Consider the following 24,397-nt stretch of genomic DNA (forward strand, 5'->3'; position numbering starts at 1 on the left):
CTTTTTTAATAACATGAACTCATGTTGCTCTTATAAATACTGATTGTGAACATATTACTTAAATTAGAGTTCTTGGGGATAGTATATAACTGTGGCCCTCAAACTCTTCTAATAGAACACCAGTGTAAAAGTTCACCAGTATATAATTAGAGTTTTTGCTCAAGTTGTAGTAAAAATAGTAAATAGACTGTTTTGATCTTCCTTCGTTCCCTCCCTCACTCTTCTTTCTATCTTTCTTTTTGCTTTTAATCATGCAGACTGCCTAGACTTCTATCAAGTCCTAGCAGTGAAAAATAGCATATGATGATTAATGGAAACTGGGAAGCACTCTGTTATACTAAGGTTAAAGTGTTGTATACTACTAAAAACCCATTGCTGTTGAGTTGATTTTGACTCATAGTGACCCTACTACAATTATATAATATATGTTATAGTGTGTAACGTAGTACCAAACCAAAAAACCAAACCCATTGCCATGGAGTCGATTCTGACTCATAGTAATCCTGTAGGACAGAGTAGAACTGCCTCACAGTGTTTCCAAGGAGCTCCTGGTGGATTCAAACTGCCCACGTTTTGGTTAGCAGCCTAGTGTGTAACTACTATGCCACCAGGGTTTCCGTAATGAGGCATGGTATATATAAAATATTATAACATGATGTAATACAATGTAATATGATATTAGTATCCATATTTTTCCACTAGTAAAATATTTTAGGTCATATGATGGGATTAAGGATATCACTGCTTCAGTTTGTTTTTAAGTATTGTGTTTCACAAAAAGAATGCTCCCAGTATAAACCTGAGAACCACTGAAATATACTACTTGCAAGATAAAAAGAATGCCTCATAATAGAAAATTTATAAGCTAAAGTGTAATTTTTTTTAACTTTGGAAACATATATCTGATTTCATATTCAAATAATGGCATGATATATTTTCCCTCTAGATATGCTGTTTGTATATAGCTTCAAGAGAAATCATTGTCCTATTTAAGGTTTAATGTTTTGCTTTAAGGTTGATTAATCATACAAAGAAACTAATGGAGAAAGAAGAAAAGCTGTGCATTAAAATTCTTCAGACGTTACGAGAAATGTTGGAGAAGAAAGACAGCTTTGTGGAAGAGGTATTTTTTTAAATTTTCCATTTGAAAATAGTGTTTCCAGAGTACAGTAACAATGGAATTGTAATAGAACATTATATGAATACTTGTATTGCATATTAATGATGTATATACTTAGATGAGTTAGAGTTTTTGTCCTATTCACCTCTCATGTCTTACTCTGAATTGAGAAGTAACTAAGATTAGAATGACCTAAGTATTTGGTTTGATTTATTGTATTTCATCTTAGATATGTATGTTTTTCTCACATAGCCTCAATGGACCAAATCACCTTACTTAGCAATGAAGCAACTGAAAGGCATTGTTTAGATTTTGTGTAAAGTTCTGCTGCATTTTAAGCTTTTGGGTACATGTTGATTTTTTTTTTGTCTTAAATATATACTAATGGTGATTTTCTAGAATAGTATTTCAATGTTATGATATAATACTAATTCTTATAAAGGGAATAGTAAGTTTCTGTTCTTATCTATATTAGTTTAAATATTGCACTAATTATTTTCAGGAAAAAATCAATTTATAGGTAGTAATTGTCTGTTATTAAAAATGACAGCTCAGGTACTCATTAAGAGATAGCTAGCGGCATGCTTAATATCCAAGGTGATACACTTAAATATAAAATATAAATCTAGGGAAATATTTTTAGCTAGCTATCTATACTTTTATGTTAGTTATCAAACAAAATTTGTATCTTGCTTCTTAATAAATTTTGAGTTAGTTTCTGTAAGTACTAATCATCTGATAATGTTAAAACTAGAAGGATTTTTATTATATTTATTAATTTATTTTATGCTATTTAATTCCAAAAATATTGTAGTAGTAGCTCTTTTTTTTTTTTTTTAATGTATTCCTCTAGAAAAGAAATGCAGTGAATCTTGGCTATTAATAGAAAGGGCATTGCTTCAAAATACTCCATTCGAATCAGACGTTTACTTCAGTAATGAAAATGACTTCTGCTTTGTGTTAGTTCTTTTCCTCTTTTAAACTATATTTGGAGAACAAATTATAGAAATAAAAGTAGTCAATGCAATTTTAGCAAAATATTCTCTGATATAGGTGTCAAAAAATGCTTATAAGTAGAGGTATTACTCAAATACCTATACTCGAAATATTTTAAAAATATTATATCAGGTCCCTTGGGACTTTTTGCTGTTTCTCTGATTCCTTGAAATATTGCTATAGGTTGTTTGATTTTGACTGAAATGCTAGATCCTAAAATAGAAAAAATAGGGTCAATATAAATTTTTGACAGAAGGATGAGGTTTATGATAACAGCAACTTGTGCCTAACTTGAGATACATGGCAAGCTTTCCACTTTTATGTAATAAATTATTACTGAATTACTCTAAAGGAAAATAGGAAAGAAATCAACTAAGGTTTTATTTTGACTAGTCCAGAGTATTTTAATGTATCTTCCAAACCACCTGGAAATCAATCATGCTGGCATCTGTGTTCTCCTTCCCATTCTCACTGGTATCATGGTTGTTCAGGCTTTAGTTATCCCTTGTCTGAAAGCTCTAGTAGTCCAGGTGCCTGAGACCTTTTTGAGGCAGGGTTGCTGTTTTCACAGCTCCAATAGGCACCATTCACGTAAGATATGATGTGAATGGTGCCCCCAGGACGCAGCCCTCAGGGAAAAGTGAAGACTAGAAAAACTAGTTGGGGTGTTATTCATTCAGTCATGCAACACATATTTTGTGATCAACTACTAAATGCTGGTTATTGAGCTTGGCACTGGGGATATGGAGATGAATGACGTTGCTTGCACATGGCCAACTGCACAACTCCAGGGTGGACCATTCACAAACTTCTGGACCCCTGCAGTAGCCTTGGCAAGAGATCCTAGAACCCTTTCCGAAATCTTCAGGGGCTTTGCACTGCCTTGGTAGTCCAGGCCCTCCGTAATACTCTCTCTTTCTTTTTTTTCCCCACCCTCCTCAGCCATTTGTGGAAATTCATGTTACTCAGCCTACCTCTAATGTACCTCAGATTTTTCCTTCATTGAACCTTGCTACATATGGAATACCTTCTCTAACTTGCTAAAATCCAAATAAGCCTCAACACTCCCAGTATCAGCTTTGAGGAGAAGATAATCAGTAACACTTTTCAGTAGTTCCAGCCAATGGTGATTACTTTCTTAGTATAAATACCAAAATACTTTGTGTCTCTTTTGTGACACTTTAGGCTGTCTGTGGACATTTAATCCAAGCTCTTTGTTGTATAGATGATGTCGCTGAGAGTTTATGTGACTTGCTTGAGGTTACACAGCAAGTACCAGAACCAGGACTTAAACCAGAATTCCTTCCTGTCTGCTCAGTCTTCTTTTTATTAGACCACAGCCAAGTTTTACAAATATTGTGTGTTTCTATGAAGAAAGGTTAGTATACTTTGCCTAGCATGTTTTTGGCTCTATATTTTAAGACATAGATAGAATACAGTACTCGAAATAGGTAAAGGCTCAGAAAACCTTTAAGCAAATATTAAAGAATGTGGACATGCAGTTATTTCACCAAGAAAAGCCTGAAAGGAAGCTCCTGAATATTATTTATTAGTCTCCATATTACTAAGGACAGAATAAGACAAAATATGTAGCTAAAGAAATTACAGATTTTAGGCAACTTTTTAATTCTAAATGTTTTGGAATGAGAAGCATTTCTACCAGTGGAGGTAGAGGCTTTTTTTCTAATAAAATTGCAAAGAAAAACATAGCAGATGCAGAATAATTTAAATACCTACACTGAGAAAGGGATGGGACTGGTGATCTCTACATGGTGTCATTTGGCTCTTCCTAGAGCGATGGTGCTCAATTGTCCATGTCAGTGGAGGAGAGCTAGGAGATTCACCAGCCTCTATGAAATGACCTTGGGTACCAAGATTTAGAAACTGGTCAAAGCCACTATTTTACAGTTTATGTTGGACTCTCAATCAAACTCTGATTATCAGTAATGGCGTAATAGATAGTTTTACTTTCATGATTTTATCAGTTTCCCATTGCTGCTATTATAAATTACCAAGAACTTGGTGGCTTAAAACAACACAAATTTATTATTTTGTAGTTTTGGAGGTCGACACTGCTGGAGAATATGTGTGCTTGCCTTTTCTAGGTTCTAGAGGCTTCCTGCATTCCTTGACTTGTGGTCCCATCTTCCATCTTCAAAGCTAGCAATGTAGCGACTTCCAATCTCTCTCTCTCTTCCGCCTCACTCTTTCTGATACTCCTGTTTCCATTCTGACATTTCCTTTTCCTATTCTGACCCTTTTTCCTTCCCCTTAAAAGGACACTTGTAATCATATAGGACCCAATCAGATAATCCAGGGTAATCTCACCATCTCAAGATTTTAACTTAATCACACCTGCAAAGTCCCTTTTGCCATGTAAGGCAACATATTCACAGCTTCTGGGATTGAGACATGGACATCTTCGGGAGGCCATTTGACCTACTAGAATGATCCTTTTATGGACTGAGAAATGACATCTAGACTGTTGATGCATAGCTTACCTGTGGCTGTTTAAAATTGCTCTGTAGGATAATTTAAATGTGAATGAGTATAGCAAAAAATGCTTTGAATCTATGGATTTCATTGCTGTTTTCAAAGTATTTTAAAATATTTTGCTACTTATCCAACAACAATTCCAGGAAATATATAGAATAGGTAGTGTCATTTCCACATTGCTAATGTAGAAAGAGAGACTCAGAGAAGTGAATCCTGTTAAGTCACACAGGCTGCCTAATCCCTGGTTGTCTAATACCTGATCAAGTGGGTTTCTAGTATCTGCACATTGAAGCATTCTCAAGAGATCTTTCAAAATCGAATCAAAAGAGAAACCTCACATCAGGGTTTTCTGCACTAGTTAACATATTATTATAGCTATTTAAATTTAAAATTATTACACTTATTTAAATTTAGAACATCAGTTTAAAAGAAAATCCTTAATTTATTTTTGTTTCTTTGGTTCATATCACCAGAAATTGTGTGTCTCTGTGTGTGTATAATTGATAAAAATTTAGAAAGAAAACAATAAAGCATAAATTGGCTTTGTGGGTGAACCAGATGACCTTTAAAGTAATTTCCAACCTCGAGATCATAGTTTTCTGATTTTGTTAGCCTTCTTGGTATGTTATATGAACTGAAACCATCATGTAATTGTATTGTATTTTATCTGGTATTTAGTCAATTATTTTCTAAACATTTATAATTTATACTACTTTTGATTAGAATTCCTGAATTAATTTACTTAAGAATGTTCTTTTTTGCCTCATGTTTCTCAGTTCGTGCCAAAAGACTGGGATATAAGCTGCGGTAGGCAACATCTTGAAGAATTTCAATAGAATGATACAAGTAAAGGAAATGTTAATTTTCTGTTGTGTGTGAAATCATCTAGTAATCATGTAGTGACTTAAATTTTATTGCTTATTTTTATTGAAGGATAAAACATAAAACTAATACATACAAAGTCCTTAAGGGGGAAAAATTACATAAATTAGTTTTATAAAAATTCATCCAAGCATTGTTTGCTTAGGTGATTTTGATACAAAAGCCAAAGTTACAAAGTATATAACTCTAACTGCCTTTAAAGCCCAGTATTTTTTAATATTTATCCCTTTGGGGTCAGCCAGATTTCAAAGGTTTTTTTTAGGTAAGACCAGCAGGCATCTTTATTTACATGTTAAAAATACATGTATGTTATAAAATTTTCAGGGGGAAAGAGAAGAAAAGGAATGTTTTAAAATGGTTATAGGGCAGTATGATTCCTAATATTCTCTATCCTTGAAGGCATTTTTTTTTCTCTTCTTATTCCCATGACTTCTCTACCACAAAAAAGAAGTCGTATATTAAAAAAACCCAAATTATATATGTGCTATTAAAAAGAGTAGTTTAACTATAACATCATACCATTATTTTGCATATTTAAAGATATTTTAGCTATAGGTCTGAGGAGAGGTTTACCTGAAATGGTAATGGAGATGTAAAGAGCTATGGGGAAGAGGCTAGAGATGCGCTGATGGGGAGTTGGGGAGGGGGGCTGCTGAAAATAGGAAGGACCTTGTCCAGAGGATTCGTTTACTTTTAAGAAGTTTTTTTTTTGCAATTTATTTATCTTATACTTTTTAATACACATTTTCATTATGTTTTATAAAGCATTACTAATCAGTTCTCTCATAAAGAGGGAGAACCAAAAACCAAACCAAACCCATTGCCTCTGAATTGATTGCGACTCATAGCAACCCTATAGGATAGAGTAGAACTGCCCCATAGGGTTTCCAAGAAGCACCTGGTGGATTCAAACTGCCAGTCTTTTGGTTAGCAGCTTTAGCTCTTAACCACTACACCACCAGGGTTTCCATAAAGAGGGAGAAGCACATATAAATCATAAAAAGTAAAGATATATATAAAATTAGTAGCATCTGTATTTTAGAATTGGAAAAGATAATGAGTACTGAAAATATCCACTGATAGCCCATGGACCTGATAATTTAAAGTTTTTCTGCTTATGTTGTAGTCAAAGAAGTTGACCTATTTAGAATGCCAGTCATACTTTCCTCTGTGAATATATTCCTTTCTACTTGTAAGTTACACTGACATACATATAATCTAAAGGACAACAAACATGTTTCGTCAAGTTTAATATTCTTAAAATCTTCAGATTTAAAAGGCCATAATACCATAATATCTTTAGAATGTAATGTTGCAGAGATACCTAGAAACTGCCTCTATGATAGTTATGATGGCGTTTAAAGCATTGTTTTTTAAAAAATAATAGCAGCTAGCCTTTACTGAGAGTTTATCATGTACCATATACCAGGCATTTTTCCAAGCGCTTGTACGTGTTATTTAATCTAACTCTAGAGGTGGTAATGTCTCAGGGTGGCATAAATGGCTTACACTCAACTACTCACCTAAAGGTTGGCAGTTTGATACCCCCTCCCCCCAGCAACACCATGGAAGAAGGGCCTGCTTCTGAAAAGATTACAGCCAAAAAATAAACCTCTATAGAGTGGTTCTACTCTAACACATGGGGCTGCCATGAGTGAGAATTGGCTTGACAACAACAGGTTTTTTTGAATTTTATGAGGTAGTATTATTACCCCCTTTTTACTGATTCGAAAATGGAAGTGTAGAGAGCTTAGGGTCACACATCTAGTAGGTGGAAGAGAGCTGGGATTCTAACTCAGACGTTTTGGCTCCTGAGCTCACATTCCTAATGACTGTATTTTTACGCAAATAATGCACACCTTCTATGTTTGTTTGCCAAATACACCCTCCCCTCACCCCTAGGTATTTCTGTAAGCACACTATGCTAATTTTTTTACAGCAACATATAAAAAAATGGTGTAAAGGCACTTAGAAAAATACCTCAGGGAAGGGGAGGGCGTGGTTGGCAAACAAACATAGAAGGTGTGCATTATTTGAGTAAAAATATGGTATTATGTTAAAACAAGGAAACCCTGGTGGCATAATGGTTAAGAGCTACGGCTGCTAACCAAAAGGTTGGCAGTTCAAATCCACCAGGTGCTCCTTGGAAACTCTATGGGGCAGTTCTACGCTGTCCTGTAGGGTCGCTGTGAGCCAAAATCAACTCGAGGGCAGTGGGTTTGGTTTTTTGTTTAAAACCAAATGAGTTATATAACTTACCGTCATAAATATTCTGCTTTCTCAGATGTTCAACTAGATAGAATTAAAATATACTTAATTATATTCTTGTTAAAATTTGAATAGATGTGTAGTAGGAAGTCATCAATCATTTATTCAGTAAGCTGCCAAGAAAAGATTAAGAAATTTTAGACCAAGCTGATTGGGAGTAATGTAATGCAATAGCCACAGGAATTTTAAAGATTTGCTTCTACAGACTTACAGATCAATATCAGATGAGCCCCCACCCCAACCCCCCGACTATGGTCTATAGTGTTAGTAATGTGAATATTAGATATAAATGTTCTAAGCAGCACTCTGTTAGATGACCATTGCAGATAGTCCCTTGTGGAAATGTGGCATTCAACAAACGACATAGATCTTATTGAGAGCTGTGATCTTTACAAATGCCCAGGTAGGGTAGGTGGTATTACACATTGACAATGATTGCAGACGGTGGCTTCTTGGTTTGAAAGTTGGTATCTGGAGTGATGTGGAATAAAGACCTTTGAGAAGTGAGGCCTTCAGTTATTTTTAAGATAGCTTCCATCTTTTTTTTTTCTTTTTAAATCCTAAAATTTACTGTCATCAGAGTTAACAAGAATTTATTCTTTTCTCAGTAGCAAAAACAAAAGCATCATAACTAAGCTCTTATTTTGGATTTTGAGAAACAACAAAAAGAATAAATCAGAATTGTACCAAACAACTTAACTCCTACATCAAATACACGTGCTTATCAGTCCCAGCAGCAATCACATAGTGATAAATTTGTAAATTGTATTCAGCTTCTCTTATCGTAAGATTCTGTGCTGAGCCATTCACCTATGCATCTCCTCATTTGACTGTTTAGTAAGCAAACAAATTTCAGTAAAATTGCTACAGAGCGCACTGTAGCTTAATAATAATGTTTTGCTAAGGAAAAATAAATCTCAGCTTCAGCATCAACTGCATTTAGTAATATCCTTATTAAATGCATTTGTAGAGGTGAGTGCAATTTTTTTTTTTTTTCGGAATGTAATGTTCTAATGTTGTTTTAAAGTAGAAACAATACGGAACGTTGCAGAAGTGCTTCATTATCTTAATCATTCCTAATGTGTGTGTGTGTGTGAATAGATTGCTCTCTCCTTACACTAAGAGATCTGTGCTAGAAAAATAGTTAGTATACCCTTCTACTTAGGAAGATTTTATTTTATATTTTTATCCAGGCAAAAGGGCTTTTTGGTGAGCATAAAAGCAACCAAGAGTTGTTTTTAGAAATTTACCTTTTTCAGTTTCTAGCATGGCTTGGCCATATGTTAGGCAGTAAAAGTGATAAATTTCCCCGATTCATTATCATTAGTCGTAGTGTCCTTAATATTACAACAATCATAAAGTTCTTGACTATGCCTTGTCTTATTTTCCCTTTTTAAAATCTGACATAGTAAAACTCTTTGCTTCAGCAGTTTTTGAGATATGGCGTGAATCCTTAGGGATCTATGACTAAAAAAATGGTCATGATAAATATATTACCTCTACTTAAAGAGTAACCAACCGTTCATTGCTTCCAGTAAATGTAAGGCATTTGGTAACTAATGATTGTAGGTGAAAAATGGTGTTATGTTTAAAAAACTAAACTCTGATAACATCAAAATGCCAAAAATAACAAGAAACAAAGAAAAAAATTAAAAAGGCTAACATTAGTACGTTATTAAATAATCATGTTAATCATTTCCACCTAAATGTAACCTAAACCTTTTTTCAGGAAGTATTCTATGATTAGTTTCTTTTTAAAAAAAAACCCGTTGCCCTCAAGTCAATTCTGACTCATAGTGACCCTGTAGGACAGAGTAGATCTGCCCCATAGAGTTTAGTTTCTTTTAACTCCATGTTATTCTGGTCTGCGATCATTTCAGCACGAATAAAACCTTATCTGTCCTATTAGTGTAGACCTTTTAATGCCTTGCTATGTGAAGGTTTTCTTTGGTTTGTGTTCTGTTACTTTAAATTAGTTAGAAACTCATTGAGGACAGGGCATAAAGTGAAGAAATCCTTAGATTCTGTGAGGCTGTTCGTATTGCCCCCAACCCCACTCCACAAATTCTTGTACTAGTTTAGGGTAGAGACCGCCAGTCTTAATCATCACAGCGTTCCCAGTGTCTAGCATTGTGCCTTGCACACAGTTGTTGCTCAGAAAGTGTTTGTGGCCTGACAGTCTTATTTACACACAGTAGATATAATTGCTATCAACTCTGTAAGCACAACACATTGACCTTCACCAGTTATATCCAAGAAATAGATTCTAGAGGTATCACATCATGTTCTACTTTGCACCTCTTTTGTTGTTGTTAGTTGCCATTGAGTGGGCTCCTACTCAGAGCAACCTGATGCACAACAGAGTGAAACAATGCCTGGTCCTGAGCCATCTTCTCGATTGTTCATATGCTCAAGTCCATTGTTGTGGTCATTGTATATTTTGAGTGCTTTTCAACTTAGAGGGCTCGTCTTCTATCACTATATGAGACAATATTCTGCTGTGTTCTATGGGGTTTTCTTTGGCTAATTTTTGGAAATAGATCACCAGACCTTTCTTCCTAGTTGACCTTAGTCTTTACCACCCAGGGAATAATAGGTTTCTGTATAGTTGACATACCTGCAAAATTGCCCCAGGAACCAGAACCAAAAACCAAACCCACTGCCGCCGAGTCGATTCCGACTCATAACGACCCTATAGGACAGAGTAGAACTGCCCCATAAAGTTTCCAAGGGGCGCCTGGTAGACTCGAACTGCCAACCTTTTGGTTAGCAGCCGTAGCACTTAACCACTACACCACCAGAGTTTCCGCCCCAGGAACAGAGAGGACTGATGAAGATTATCTTGCAGAAAGCACATGTCCAGTGGGTTGTCTTAGTCTTTTCTTGCCGTCTGGCTTGGGAAGCAAAAGGGGGAGAAGTGAGGGAGCCCTAGACACTGTATAGTGATACTGGAAACTCAGCCAAGGGAGATTGAAGCAAAGGAAGGATGACTGGAGCTGAGGACAGCTGGCCAGCAAATGGGGAGGAAGTCCCTAGTCACTAGATTTCTGTTCCAAGAGGGGCTTCCTTCTCTGAGAAAGCACTTGGTAATAACAAAGTAAGAGACTTTGTCACAAAGGAAGCGACACCACCATGTAGGCTTTGAAGCAGGAAAATACCATTTATAAAACCCGGAGAACATAGAAGCAACTAGGGCTCTGGAGAGAAGCTGAGGTCCAGTCATCTAACACTGAGTTAGTCAGCTTAATTAAGGCCACTAGCTGCTGAGTCTACCAGCTATTGATCTGAAGCAGGGTCAGGATCTCCTGCCTCAGGACAACACTGGTGTCTGAAACTCTCTATGCTGTTATCCTAAGGAGAAGGAGATATGTATAAAGGTTGTGAAGCAGACTGGGCCTGTATGTCTTGCTTCCTCTATCAGGTACATTCACGATGGACTATTTGAATAGGTCTTCACAGAGGAGATATGCAACCTAGCATATGTGGTACTCAAACCATATTATGATTATCGTGATTTTTATTTAACTTTTGTTAATTGTGCACATCTAGAGAAGATACTTGCAAAGCAACAATGTGTCTGTGTCCTCTTGGATCCTCACAACTGTCTGAGAAAGGAAAGCATTATTTTAATCTCCATTTTATAGATAAGAAGACCGAGGCCCAGAGGGTAAAATGATCTGGTAAGATGATTGCACAGTTAGTAACTGCTAGAGTGGAAATGTTAATATAGGTTTTCTGATTTTACTCTGTGTGTAATGCGTCTCTACATGGTAAAAAAAAATTTTTTTTTTTTAAATAATACTGGTGGAAAAATATGATGATTTGAATTTGACTTTACTTTTTCGAATACATCTGTGAGATGTATTACTTTTACCCCCTCTAGATTTCTGAGGGTTCAGGAAAATTAAAAAAATAAAAACAAAAACAGAAAGCAAAAAACAAAAATGAGAAATGTATCTCATCTCATTTTCAAGTACATGCCCTGAATAATAGTAACAGCTACCTTTTTTATGACGTTTATATGCCATAAAAGCCAGGTGCTTGCATAATTGCTTTATACATGTTAATTCAGGTAGCTCTCATAAGAATATGTAGAGAAAACTGCAGCACAGAAAGATTAAGGAATTTTCTTAAGGTCATGCAGTACAGAAATGGTGGAGCCAGGATGAAAGTCCAGGCCGTATGGCTCCAGAGTCCATGTTCTCAAACAGTGCATGATGCTGTATGTCATTCTGTTATATTGTCAACTTTGAAAGTTGTAGGAATTTCATGCATGGCTGGCAAAGAAAAAGATTTTCTTGTTTAAAATAGCACACACTACCTTAAGACATTTCTTCTTGTGTCTAATGATCTTGAAAATCTACCATTTAGTGATTTCTCCAGGGTAGGGCTTGGTTTCTGCACATCCTATTCCATAGTTGAAAATCTTAAGCATTTTATGATAACTCTTAGTTGTTGAAAACAAAACAACGAAAAACATTTTGAATATTTGCAGATTGCTCAGTGCAGCTCTTTGCTAGTTCTATTTTTTCTCAGTTCTTCCTAGCCTGTGGCTGTTTTTAATTAAAATTCTACTTATATAGCCTATACTACTTCTATAGTCGTAGAACGGGGAAGACAAATGTGTTATGCTAATAGACACAACATGGCAACTTGGTATAAGAAGTCTGTGGCAAAAATAATCAAGATGAGGACAGATAGGTAATATCAGATAAAATGGTTATAATTAATATCAGATAGATGGACCCAACCATTGACATCGAGTCAATTCCAACTCATAGCAACCCTATAGGACAGGGTAGAACTGCCCCATAGAGTTTCTAAGGAGCACCTGGTAGATTTGAACTGCCAACCTTTTGGTTTGAAGTCGTAGCACTTAACCATTATGCCACCAGAGTTTCCAGATAGATGCAGTGATGTTAAAAATGGTAATTGGAGAGATGTGCTTAAATAGTTTCCACTGCAAATGTTGATTCCATTTGTTCTCAAGGTGCCAAAGTGTAGTCATCAAGGAAGTATTGCCAGAAGGCAAGTGGTAACCAAGCAGTAATCTTACACTTGAGAGTGCCTTAGAGAAGGATGCTTTCTTTAGGCTTCTCACCATTTACCACCATGGTTCATGCAGTCACTGATTCATTCAACAAATAGGCCGCACTGTATGAAGAGTCTGATAAGAGTCTCCCTCCCCTCTGGAAGAGTTAGACAGGACCTCTGGCTACTAGACCCATTGGCCACCCTCCTAAAGGAAATTGGTGATACCAATTTCACCAGTCAGTGCAACAAGTGTAAATGTCCAACTTTTCCTCCAGCCCTGGCCTTCCATACCATCCTTTATCTCTGTGACATTCCATATTTCCTTGCCCTGACTCTGCGCTTCTTCTCCTCAGTCTCCCAAAGTCTTCCCTCTACTCTCTGGAATTCCCACTCAGCAAACTCCCCTATAGCCTTCTCTTGTCTATATGTTCCCTTCATCTTTTTGTTGTGAATGAAGGCACACTCCCCCACTATGGTCACCCCACTTTCTCAGCCACACTTCCAAGCAGAGGATCTTTTCTCTCTCATCTTCCATGTGAAGAGGATATGTGTTCTTCTTGCTCCCTGTTGTAACTTCTAGACTGAGTCCTCTGCCCTCTTTTAAAAACCTCAACTCCTTTGAGGTTAATGTCTTCTTCAGTCTCTGTCACCTTGGGATCTGCCAGCATCCTTCTCGTCCACCCAAGAGTTTGGAACCTGGCTCCCAATCTGTGTCTCAGCCTCGAGACCTGCCATCACCAGGGGTGACTTCAATCCACGTGGACCACGTAGTCAGCGCCCTGGCCCGTCAGTCCCTTGACCTCTGCATCCACACTGACTTTCTTTCCTGCATGTCCAGCACCCAGTTCTTTGTTAGCTGTTTGGAATTTTCATCACTAGTCAATGATGCTTCTCTACAGTCGCTAATTCAGGCCTTCCACTTGCTGACTTTTACTCTTTACATTCAGCTTGCTTGTTTAACTACACCCATTATGACTGTCTTTGACCTAATCAGGACCACTGACCTCTCTAATTTCTCCTAATTCCTCAGCCTGCTCCCTTCTTTTACTTATTAACCTTAGATTGCGTGGTCACAAACAACTGTTCAGCAGCTGTTTAGATGGCTATAACAAACCGTCCCTACAAAACAGCCTGGAAGAGGGGAGAGGTAGTTCCTCAGGAAAATTGGAATATTGTTGCTAAAAGATGGGATGAAAGAATGCCAAGCAGGCAAAAACAAAACCAAACAAACCAAAATCCAAAAAACAATGCCATCCCGATCTTGTCTGCAAATTCTTGACAGATTGAGTTATTTAGATTACATATTTGGACAATTTTATATTCACTTTCCACCTAACTGTATATGTCACCTCTTTCCAAATGAGGCCAGAAATCTTGGCTCAAAGCTCTCTTAGAAAAAAAGCTTCTACTTCAGTCTGTACGCAGGCACTCTGCGTTCTCCAAAAATGAAAACAAAAATAACTGAGGATATCTTCTCTCAAGGATGAGGAAACATATGGACGAGAGTACGCTGCTTCTCATAGTCTGTAGCCTCTTGACAAGACATCTGCTACAACATTTTTTGTTCTTGGAACTTGGACTGTTGTTTGCCAATTGTTTTCATAAATATTAATCTTTGAAATCTTGACTGACATTTAAGTTGTTCTTTTTGGATTCTGGTCTTTCTTGTTTATATGTACCATCTTTAAATAATTGTTCCACAATACAACAAAAAAGCTTTTCTTATGAAAAATTTATATTTTAAAAGTGGGGGTTAAAATGTCTAACACGAATATTGTCGTTTTTTTACATTTGAATTCGCTACCCTTTTTCTTTATTTAACTACGTTTATTGACATTGGCTTCTGCACTGATTTTGAAAAAAAAGGAAAAAGCCTTACACTTCAGACTTGAAAGGATGTTAGGAAGATATTAAAGCTCAGCTTTCTCCATGTACTTGATTGATTCAGCCCCAAGCTAGATAACTATTTCTTTTTAGTCTGAAACTATAACCTTTAGCGAAGGTCTGTAGGTGGCACAGATGGTTTGCACTAGGCTGATAACCTAAAGGTTGGCTGTTTGAACCAGTCCAGTAGTACTGCACAAGAAGAGGCCTGGCGATCTGCTTCTGTTAAGATTACAACCAAGAAAACTCTATGGAGAAGTTTTACTTTGTAACACGTGGGGTCACCATGAGATGGAATTGACTCCAAAGCAACTAAAAACAACATAAACTTTATAACTGGATCATGATTCTGATCAGAGCTATGAATAGCCAGGATATTCACTTACGACATGTGACATACATCTTTTTCTTGATCCATAGCACTGCATGAGAAAATAATGGAAAAGTCTGTGGTGGTAAATTAGCAAATCTCCCACCAAAGGGCATTATTTAATGACTGTTGACAAAGTTTTACTGGACTCCTACGGAAAGCATTGAAAGTGATACATGCACCTTTTTTGGCTCATTTTTCTTAGGCATGGTGATGTTTTTGTTAGCTGCCATCGAGTTGACTTAATGTATAACAGAACAAAACATTGTTCAGTCCTTTTACATCCTTATGATTGCCAGTGTGTTCAAGTCCATCGTTGTGGCCATTGTGCCAATCCATCGCAGTGAGGGTCTCCCTCACCCTTGCTGACTCTCTGCTACACCAGACATGATGTCCTACTCCAGCGACAGATCCCCCTTGATTATGTGTCCAAAGTAACCCAGTTGGACAATGTTCTGTTGTGATCCATAAGGTTTTCACTGGCTAATTTTTGGAAGTAGATTGCCAGGCCTTTCTTCCTAGTCTGTCTTAGTCTGGAAGCTCTACTTAATTCGGACCACCATGGGTGACCCTGCTGATATTTGGAAAACTGGCAGCATAGCTTCCAGCAACATTGCAATATGCAAGCTACCATAGTATGACAAACTGACAGAGGGGTGGTTCTTATGCCTGGTAGCTCCTGATTTGTTTTACTGTTACCTCTGTTGTTGTGTGCCATTGAGTTGATTCTGACTTATAGTAGAACTTCCCCATAGGGTTTCCTAGGCTGTAATCTTTTCGGGAGCAGATCGCCAGGTCTTTATCCTCTGGGGTAGCTGGTGGGTTCAAACCACCAAGCTTTCAGTTAGTAGCCACGTGCTTTAACTATTGCTCCAGTAGGACTCCTTGCTGTTCCCTCTGTTGTTGTTTTTGTTGTTGATAGGTGCCGTTGAGTCAGTTCCAATTCATAGTGACCCTGTGTACAACAGAACAAAACACTGCCTGGTCCTGTGCCATCCTAACAATCGTTGCTGTACTTGAGCCTATTGTTGCAGTCACTGTGTCAATCCATCTTATTGAGGGTCTACCTCTTTTTTCACTGACCCTCTATTTTACCAAGCATGATGTCCTTCTCCAGGGATGAATCCCTCCTGATAAAGTGTTCAAAATATGCGAGATGTAGCCTTGCCATCCTTGCTTCTAAGGAGCATTCTGGTTGTACTTCTTCTGAGACAGATTTGTTCATTCTTTTGGTAGTCCATAGTATATTCAATATTCTTCACCAACACCACAGTTCAAAGGCATCAATTCTTCTTTGGTCTTCCTTATTTATTGCCCAGCTTTCACATGCATATGAAGTAATTGAAAACACCATGGCTTGAGTCAGGCACATCTTAGTCATCAAGGTGACATCTTTGCTTTTCAACACTTTAAATAAGTCTTTTTTAGTAGATTTGCCCGATACAATGCATCTTTTGATTTCTTGACTGCTGCTTCCATGGCTGTTGATTGTGGATCCAAGTAAGACGAAATCCTTGGCAACTTCAGTCTTTTCTCTGTTTATCATGATGTTGCTTATTGGTTCAAGTTGTGAGGATTTTTTTTTTCTTTATGTTGAGGTGTAATGCATACTGAAGGCTGTGGTCTTTGATCTTCATCAGTAAGTGCCTCAAGTCCTCTTCACTTTCAGCAAGCAAGGTTCTGTCATATGCATAATACAGGTTGTTAATGCCTCTCCCTCCAATCTTGATGCTCTGTTCTTCTTCCTAGAGTCTAGCTTCTTGGATTATTTGCTTAGCATACAGATCAAATAAGTATGGTGAAAGGATACAGCCCTGACACATACCTTTCCTGACTTGAAACCATGCAGTATCCCCTTGTTCTGCTCAAATGACTGCCTTTTGATCTGTGTACAGGTTCCTCCTGAGCACAATTAAGTGTTCTGGAATTCCCATTCTTCACAATGTTATCCATAATTTGTTATGATCCACAGAGTCAAATGTCTTTGCATAGTCAGTAAAACATAGGTAAACATCTTTCTGGTATTCCATGCTTTCAGCCAAGATCTGCCCAACATCAGCAACGGTATCCCTTGTTCCACATCCTCTTCTGAATCTGGCTTGAATTTCTGGCTGTTCCCTGTCGATATATTGCTGCAGCTGCTTTTGAATGATCTTCAGCAAAATTTTACTTGCTTGTGATATTAATGATATTGTTCGATAATTGCCGCATTCAGTTGGAACACCTTTCTTAGGAATAGGTGTAAATATGGATCTCTTCCAGTCAGTTGGCCAGGTAGCTGTCTTCCAAATTTTTTGGCATAGATGACTGAGCACTTCCAGTGCTGTATCCATTTGTTGAAACATCTCAATTGATATTCTGTCAATTCCTGGAGCCTTGTTTTTTGCCAATGCCTTCAGTGCAGCTTGAACTTCTTCCTTCAGTACCATTCGGCTCCTGATGATGTGCTACCTCCTAAAATGGTTGAACGTACATCAATTTTTTCTTTTGGTGTAATGACTCTGTGTATTTCTTCCATCTTCTTTTGATGGTTCCTGTGTCATTTAATATTTTCCCCATAGAATCCTTCAGTATCGCAACTCGAGGCTTGAATTTTTCCTTCAGTTCTTTCAGCTTGAGAAATGCTGAGCATGTACTCCCTTTGTCTTCTTGAGGTGCCCTTTCAAATCTTCTGTTCAGCTCTTTTACTTCATCATTTCTTCCTTTTCCTTTAGCTACATCCATTTTGGTCTTTTCTTTCTTTCCTGTCTTTTTAATGGCCTCTTGCTGTCTTTATGTATGATTCCTTGATGTCATTCCACAACTCATCTGGTCTTCGATCATTAGCATTCAACACCTCAAATCTATTCTTGAGATGGTCTCTAAATTCAGGTGAGATATACTCAAGGTTGTACTTTGGCTCTTGTGGACTTGTTCTAATTTTCTTCAGTTTTAACTTGAACTTGCATATGAGCAATTGATGTTCTGTTCTGCAATTGGCCCCTGGCCTTGTTCTGACTGATGATATATAGAGCTTTTGCATCGTCTCTTTCCACAGATGTAGTCGATTTGATTACTGTGTACCTGTATTACCTCTGTGGACTATTATTCAGTACATTTTAAATTATTTCAATTATTATACCACTAATATACCAATTTTTAACATTAAGCATGAAAGTGCTTCACATAGACAATTGACTTAATGCCAATTAGCAAAAAATCATCAGTTTGTGTGTAGTAAATGATGCAAAATGTAGAAAGTGACAAATTTTGAAGAAAGAGTATTTGATTGCAATGCCATAGGATTTTCTCTTCTTGACTAAACTACTTGTTCAGCATTTAATTTAACCTCTTTTTTTTTTTTAATTCATTACAAAATCGTAAAAGGGATGCTCCATTCTCAGGTTTTCATAAGAGGTTTGGGCTGTCTTTTTTTTTTTTTCCCCCTTATTTTAGCCAGAATACTCGATTGTTAAAGCGCAGTTAATAAATGGGAAGATATACTTACTCATTGATGTGATATACTAGTTATTTATTGAGATCTATCTGGAATCAAGTAAAAATATATTTAGGGTAGATGAGATTTTTGTATCTTGCCATGTTTCAAAGCTATGTCAGGGATTAGGAATTTATCTTGCAGTTGAGATCAAGCACAGTTTCTTCTATGGTCCTTTGGCAAGTTTCACGTCTTCTCAATCTGATATTTTCTGAAAGTAAAATAAGATTCATATGTTTGCATAGGATATTGCTAATTCTTGCCAGGGATACTTCTAGAAAAGAGCAAATTGAATACTTCTGTAATACCTCTCTTTTAGGGAGAAAAGAGAATATGAAAATTGGGCAGTGTGCCAGAATTAAGGAGCCCCAGTGCCACAGTTGTTAAGCACTCAGCTGTTAACTGAAAGGTCTGTGGTTTGAACTTGCCCTCTGCTCCCTAGGAGAAAGATGTGGCTGTCTGCTTCCGTAAAGATTAGTCTTGGGAACCCTATGGGGCAGTTCTTCTCTCTCCTATAGGGTCACTATGAGTCGGAATTGATTCGACAGCAAAGGGTTTGGTTTGTTTTTTGGTGGCGTAACAGTTAAGCTCTTGGCTGCTAATCGAAAGGTTAGCTGTTCGAAACCACCCTGCAGATCTGTGGGAAAAAGACCTGGTGATCTGCTCCGCAAAGATTACAGCCTAGAAAACCCTATGGGACAGTTCTGCTTTGTCACATGGAGTCACTTTGAGCCAAAATAGACTCAAAAGCACACAGAATTGGGCCAAAAATGAAGAGTAGATGAAGGATCCCCCCAGGGAAGGCCACTGCCATGGCAGCTAATGATACCACACTAGGTATTTTTTAGCAAGAGGAGCAGTGTTCCTTTGGGTCAGGGCTTAGACACCACAGGATTATTTGGAGAAAAGCCTGGCCTCGCTTTTATGCCTTAGCCAGATAATCGACACTTACTGAAAACCTGCCATGTGTTGTATCATACTCTGTGGGGTGGTTCAAAGGGTTGAAATGATACCACCTCAGTCTTTAACCTACTCATAGAGAAGATATCTACAAATGTTTTCTCTGTGTGCTTCTCTTGTGCTCATTTTGTTGAGGGCAGCCAAGATGCACTGAGCAGATTGCAGGCATCAGAAAAAGAGATTTGGAAAATTATTTCTAAACATCATTGTTTAAATCAGTCTAAACCACCAGTGGAAACATTGAAAAGGGGTTTTACGATCTTTTTTTTTTTTTAATGTGGAAGGAAAACAGATGATTGGCGTAAAAATTACAGTGAGACTAAAAAAAAAAAATTTTTTTTTTAAGGATTACCTAGATTGATATTTGAGTATAAAACTAAAACATTATATATTGATCTGAGTAGTTCCGAAGAATAATATGGGAAAATTTGATGGAATCAAAATGTTTGTGATATTCTTTAGCTTTGCACTGATTCTCAAAGGCATGGTTTGATTTTTTTTATTGAGTACTTTTTGGCAATGTTTCAGTATGATTAGAAAGAATTGAGTTTCAGGTATGATCTTAGAAGTTTCCATATTTGCTACAAATTAAAGAATTACCCTGGAATATCGTTTTAGCAATTAATTGTTTTGATCTTCTCACAACAAAATTTATACTTAACATTCTTCATTGAAAAATATCCCGTTTCTAGAAGAATACTTCATACTGTTTACAAGTATTTGTAAACCACCCACTTATAATTTTTACTATTTATTTTGGTAAATAAATAGTCTCTAACACAGAGGTGGTATGTATGTAATACCCACATAAAATGGATTTTTAAGGACATATCACAAACAAGAACATAAAAAGTTATAACTTCACATTATCCTGGCTTACAGAATATTCTGGTATTTTAAGGTAGCATATTTTGTTTTCTTAAATCTGAAGTCTTTCTGTTCTAGTATATTTTACACCAGTTTTCTTCTACCAGCAAAAGTCAAATAAGCCATATCAGGAAAATAAACTTCTCTTTACCTTCACAGAGTAATTCCTTTGTTCTCAAACAAGTGGCTGCATAGCTAAGTTACTGTTATTGGTCACTTTTGTTTTAAGGCTGATATAATCTTTCCCATGAGATTCTAAGTGATATCTTACTTGGCTAACTGCACAGGAAAAGGGAATTTCTTAGATCATTCAGACATACATAAGGAAAAAAAAAAATTTTTTTTTTTTTTTACTTATAGGTAAATACAGTAAACATGAGGCATAGAACATGGTGGTAGAAAATCAAAGATGTGAGTAAGAAAATGCTACCTGTGAAAAATGAGACTGAGCTATATTAATCTGGAAATGGAGAGACAGCCAGATCTATACAAGAATAACAATCATCAGAACATTGTTGTAGACATGTCACAAAGCTAAGTGGCTCATTGTTTGAAAACCAAATGTTTTAACCTGTCCACCCCTGAATTTCTCTAAATTTAATTTTACTCCCATTTATAACGTATGACCAGTGTATATGGTAAATAAATAGTTAAAAATAGTTTACACACTTTAATGTGAAAATCCTTTGTCTGCAGTTATTGTTCACTGCTGTTATTTTAAATACATTTATTAAAACATCTTACACATTTAATGGTATAGTTTGTTACGCTGTTTGTACTTCACGTTTGCCTCAGATCTTTCAGTGGGCAGAATATGATGAGGTGTATTAGAAAAGTCCAATGAATATTTATTGTAATCTGAGGAAACCAGACACGGAAAAAATAAAGTTTCTTGATTCTCAGACGTCTTTTATCTCACTCTTAAGGGTATTTAAGATAAAAACAACTTATTGTAATTGATTTATTTTAACAATACACTTGGTATTCACTGGCTATATCCAAACCTAAAAATGTTTATTGTTCAATGCTAAAAGTGGATTTAAACTGAATCATAAAAGGGTTTACTCTAAAAAAGATTTTTGGCTTTTATCTATCATCAACTCTTCTTTGCTGAATGTAATTTTTTATGATTTAATATTTATAAATTAGACAGCATGCCTTAAGAGAACCCAAAGTGAGGACATAAAGTAGTTCTGGAGAGAAGTATTTCTTTTTCCTTTAAGCTTATTGCTACAATCCCATGTGGATATACGGCAGTGTCTGACAAAGTTTCATAAACATAGGCCTTCTACACAGAACCATATTCATGCCATTTAAGAAACTGCTAGGGGAGATGAGACATTCAGGTTGAGACTAATGTCAGATTAGTACCAGTATACCAGGTACATTGCCTGGAGTTGAAATTAGAAAATGTTTTATGTGGAGATTATAGCTGTGTGAATTCCAGTCGTTCCCTTTCAAGAGGTCAAAGAACAACAGAGACTTCCTCCTACGTTTACTCCCGATCCATCAAGAAAGAAATCTCTAGGATTAATGGGGAAAATGATCCTCAGTGAACAATATCCTCCGAAGATTATTAACATTAGAAACACAAACAATGAAGTTTCTATGATACAAATATGGACATGAGCATGGCCTAAATAAATTTACAGTATTTTGTGTTCTCCAAGTCTTTTCTTTGAGGATTTCAGATCTAGAAAATTCCAGAATAAACGATAGAGAAGTTAGATGGTTTTTTGACCCAGCATGAATGAGAAAACAAAGTATCATCTATACTTTCTTGACTGCATACAACTATTAAAAATGAACTTAGACATTCTGGCTCTGTTGTTGTTCAATGTAATCAAGCTGGTCCTGACTCATAGTGACCCTATGTACAACAGAACAAAACACTGCCCGATCCTACGCCATCCTCACAAAAGTTGCTATGTTTGAGCTCATTGTTGCAACCACCGTGTCAGTCTATCTTGTTGAAGGTCTTCCTCTTTTTCGCTAACTCTCTACTTTGCAAGTATGATGTCCTTCTCCAAGGAGCGGCCCCTCCTGTTAACATGTCCAATGTACGTGAGATGAAGTCTCACCATCCTCACTCCTGTGGAGCATTCTGGCTGTAGCTCTTCCAAGACAGATTTGTTTGTTCTTCTGTTAGTCCATATATAATATTCAATATTCTTCACAACACCACAATGCAAAGGCTACAATTCTTCTTTGGTCTTCCTTATTCATTGTACAGCTTTCACATGCATATGAGACCACTGAAAGTACCATGGCTTGGGTTAGGTGCACCTTAGTGCTCAAGGTGATGTCTTTGCTTTAAAGAGGTCTTTTGCAGTAGATTTGCCCAGTGCAGTACATTCTTTTATTTCTTGACTTCTGCTCCCATGGGCATTGATTGTAGATTCAAGTAAAATGAAATGCTTGACAACTTCAGTATTATCTCTGTTTATCATGATGTTGGTTATTAGTCCAATGGTGAGAGGTTTTGTTTTATTTATGTTGAGGTATAATCCATACTGAAGGCTATGGTCTTTGATCTTTATCAGTAAGTGCTTCAGGTCCTCTTCACTTTCAGCAAGGAAGGTTGTGTCACCTGCGTAATGCAGGTTGTTAATGAGTCTTCCTTCAATCCTGATGCCACGTTCTTCTTCATATAGTCCAGATCCTCAGATTATTTGCTTAGCATACAGATTGAATAGGTATGTGAAAGGATACAACCCTGACGCACGCCTTTCCTGACTTTAAACCACGCAGTATCGCCTTGTTCTGTTCGAACGACTGCCTCTTGGTCTATGTAGTTTCCTCGTGAGCACAATTAAGTGTTCTGGAATTCCCATTCTTCGCAATGTTATCCATAATTTGTTATGATCCCAGTGGTCAAATGCCTTTGCATAGTCAATAAAACTCAGGTAAATATCTGTCTGGTATTCTGTGCTTTCAGCCAAGATCCATCTGACATCAGCAATGATATCCCTTGTTCCACATCCTCTTCTGAATCCAGCTTGAATTTCTGGCAGTTCCCTGTCAATGTACTGTTACAATCGGTCTTCTTTACAGACATATGGATATTATCCTATCATTTTCCTATCCTATCATCCTACAGCATTTTACTTCAGGATAGATCTTGAAATGTTCTTTTTGACAATGCATATGATGCTGTTCCTCTTCAATTTGTCATTCCCGGCATAGTAGACCATATGATTGTCCAATTCAAAATGACCAGTGCCAGTCCATTTCTGCTTGCTAATGCCTACGTTATCGATCTTCAAGTGCTCTATTTCATTTTTGACAACTTCCGATTTTCCTAGATTCATACTTCATACATTCCACATTCCAATTATTAAGGATGTTTACAGGTGTTTGTTCTCATTTTGAGTCATGCCACATCACCAGATGAAGATCCCGAAAGCTTGACTCCATCCATGTCATTAAGGTTGATTCTACTTTGAGGAGGAAGCTCTTCCCCAGCCGTCTTTTGCGTGCCTTCCAACCTGAGAGCTCATCTTCTGGCCCTATATCAGACAGTGTCCCACTGCTATTCATAAGGTTTTTATTGGCCAGTTTTTTAAGAAGTAGATCACCAGGTCCTTCTTCCTAGTCTGTCTTAGTCTGGAAGCTCTGCTGAAACCTGTCTACCATAGGTAACCCTGCTGGTAGTTTGAAATACCAGTGGCATAGCTTCTAGCATCACAGTAATACACAAGTCACCACAGTATAACAAACTGCACAGACCAAATAAGGAATTTAACATAATCTTGGGCTGTGGCAAGAGCACTGGTCTGGGACATTGGGGCTCTTTCTATGTCACATCTTAGTTGCAGAATCTAAGGCAAGTCACAGCCCCTTCATTCTTCATCTTCTTCATCCATAATGTTACATGCAAATCCAAAACTGGTGATCTTTTAAGGTCTCTTCTATCATGATTCTCTGATTCTCTTTCCTTGCTCTAGATTTAGATTCTTAATGTGACTATAAAAATATTAGTGGTAGACTTAAGCTACTCCAGAAGATTTTAGGGCAAAACAACTATTGAATGCCTACTATGTGC

General features: G+C 37.0%; 1 protein-coding gene across 7 annotated transcripts in view; it reads left to right on the forward strand.

The window, feature by feature from the left end:
• ITPR2 (inositol 1,4,5-trisphosphate receptor type 2) overlaps positions 1–24,397 on the forward strand; it is a 537,466-nt gene that overhangs the window by 303,689 nt on the left and 209,380 nt on the right. For all 7 annotated transcript variants that reach the window (XM_064284462.1, XM_064284460.1, XM_064284461.1 and 4 more), the window contains one exon: positions 1,015–1,123. In XM_064284462.1, coding sequence (XP_064140532.1) covers positions 1,015–1,123 — 109 coding nt within the window. The remainder of the gene's footprint in view (positions 1–1,014; positions 1,124–24,397) is intronic.

This window comes from Loxodonta africana, chromosome 4 (assembly GCF_030014295.1).
Source record: "Loxodonta africana isolate mLoxAfr1 chromosome 4, mLoxAfr1.hap2, whole genome shotgun sequence".
In the NCBI taxonomy this organism is placed as follows: Eukaryota; Metazoa; Chordata; class Mammalia; order Proboscidea; family Elephantidae; genus Loxodonta; species Loxodonta africana.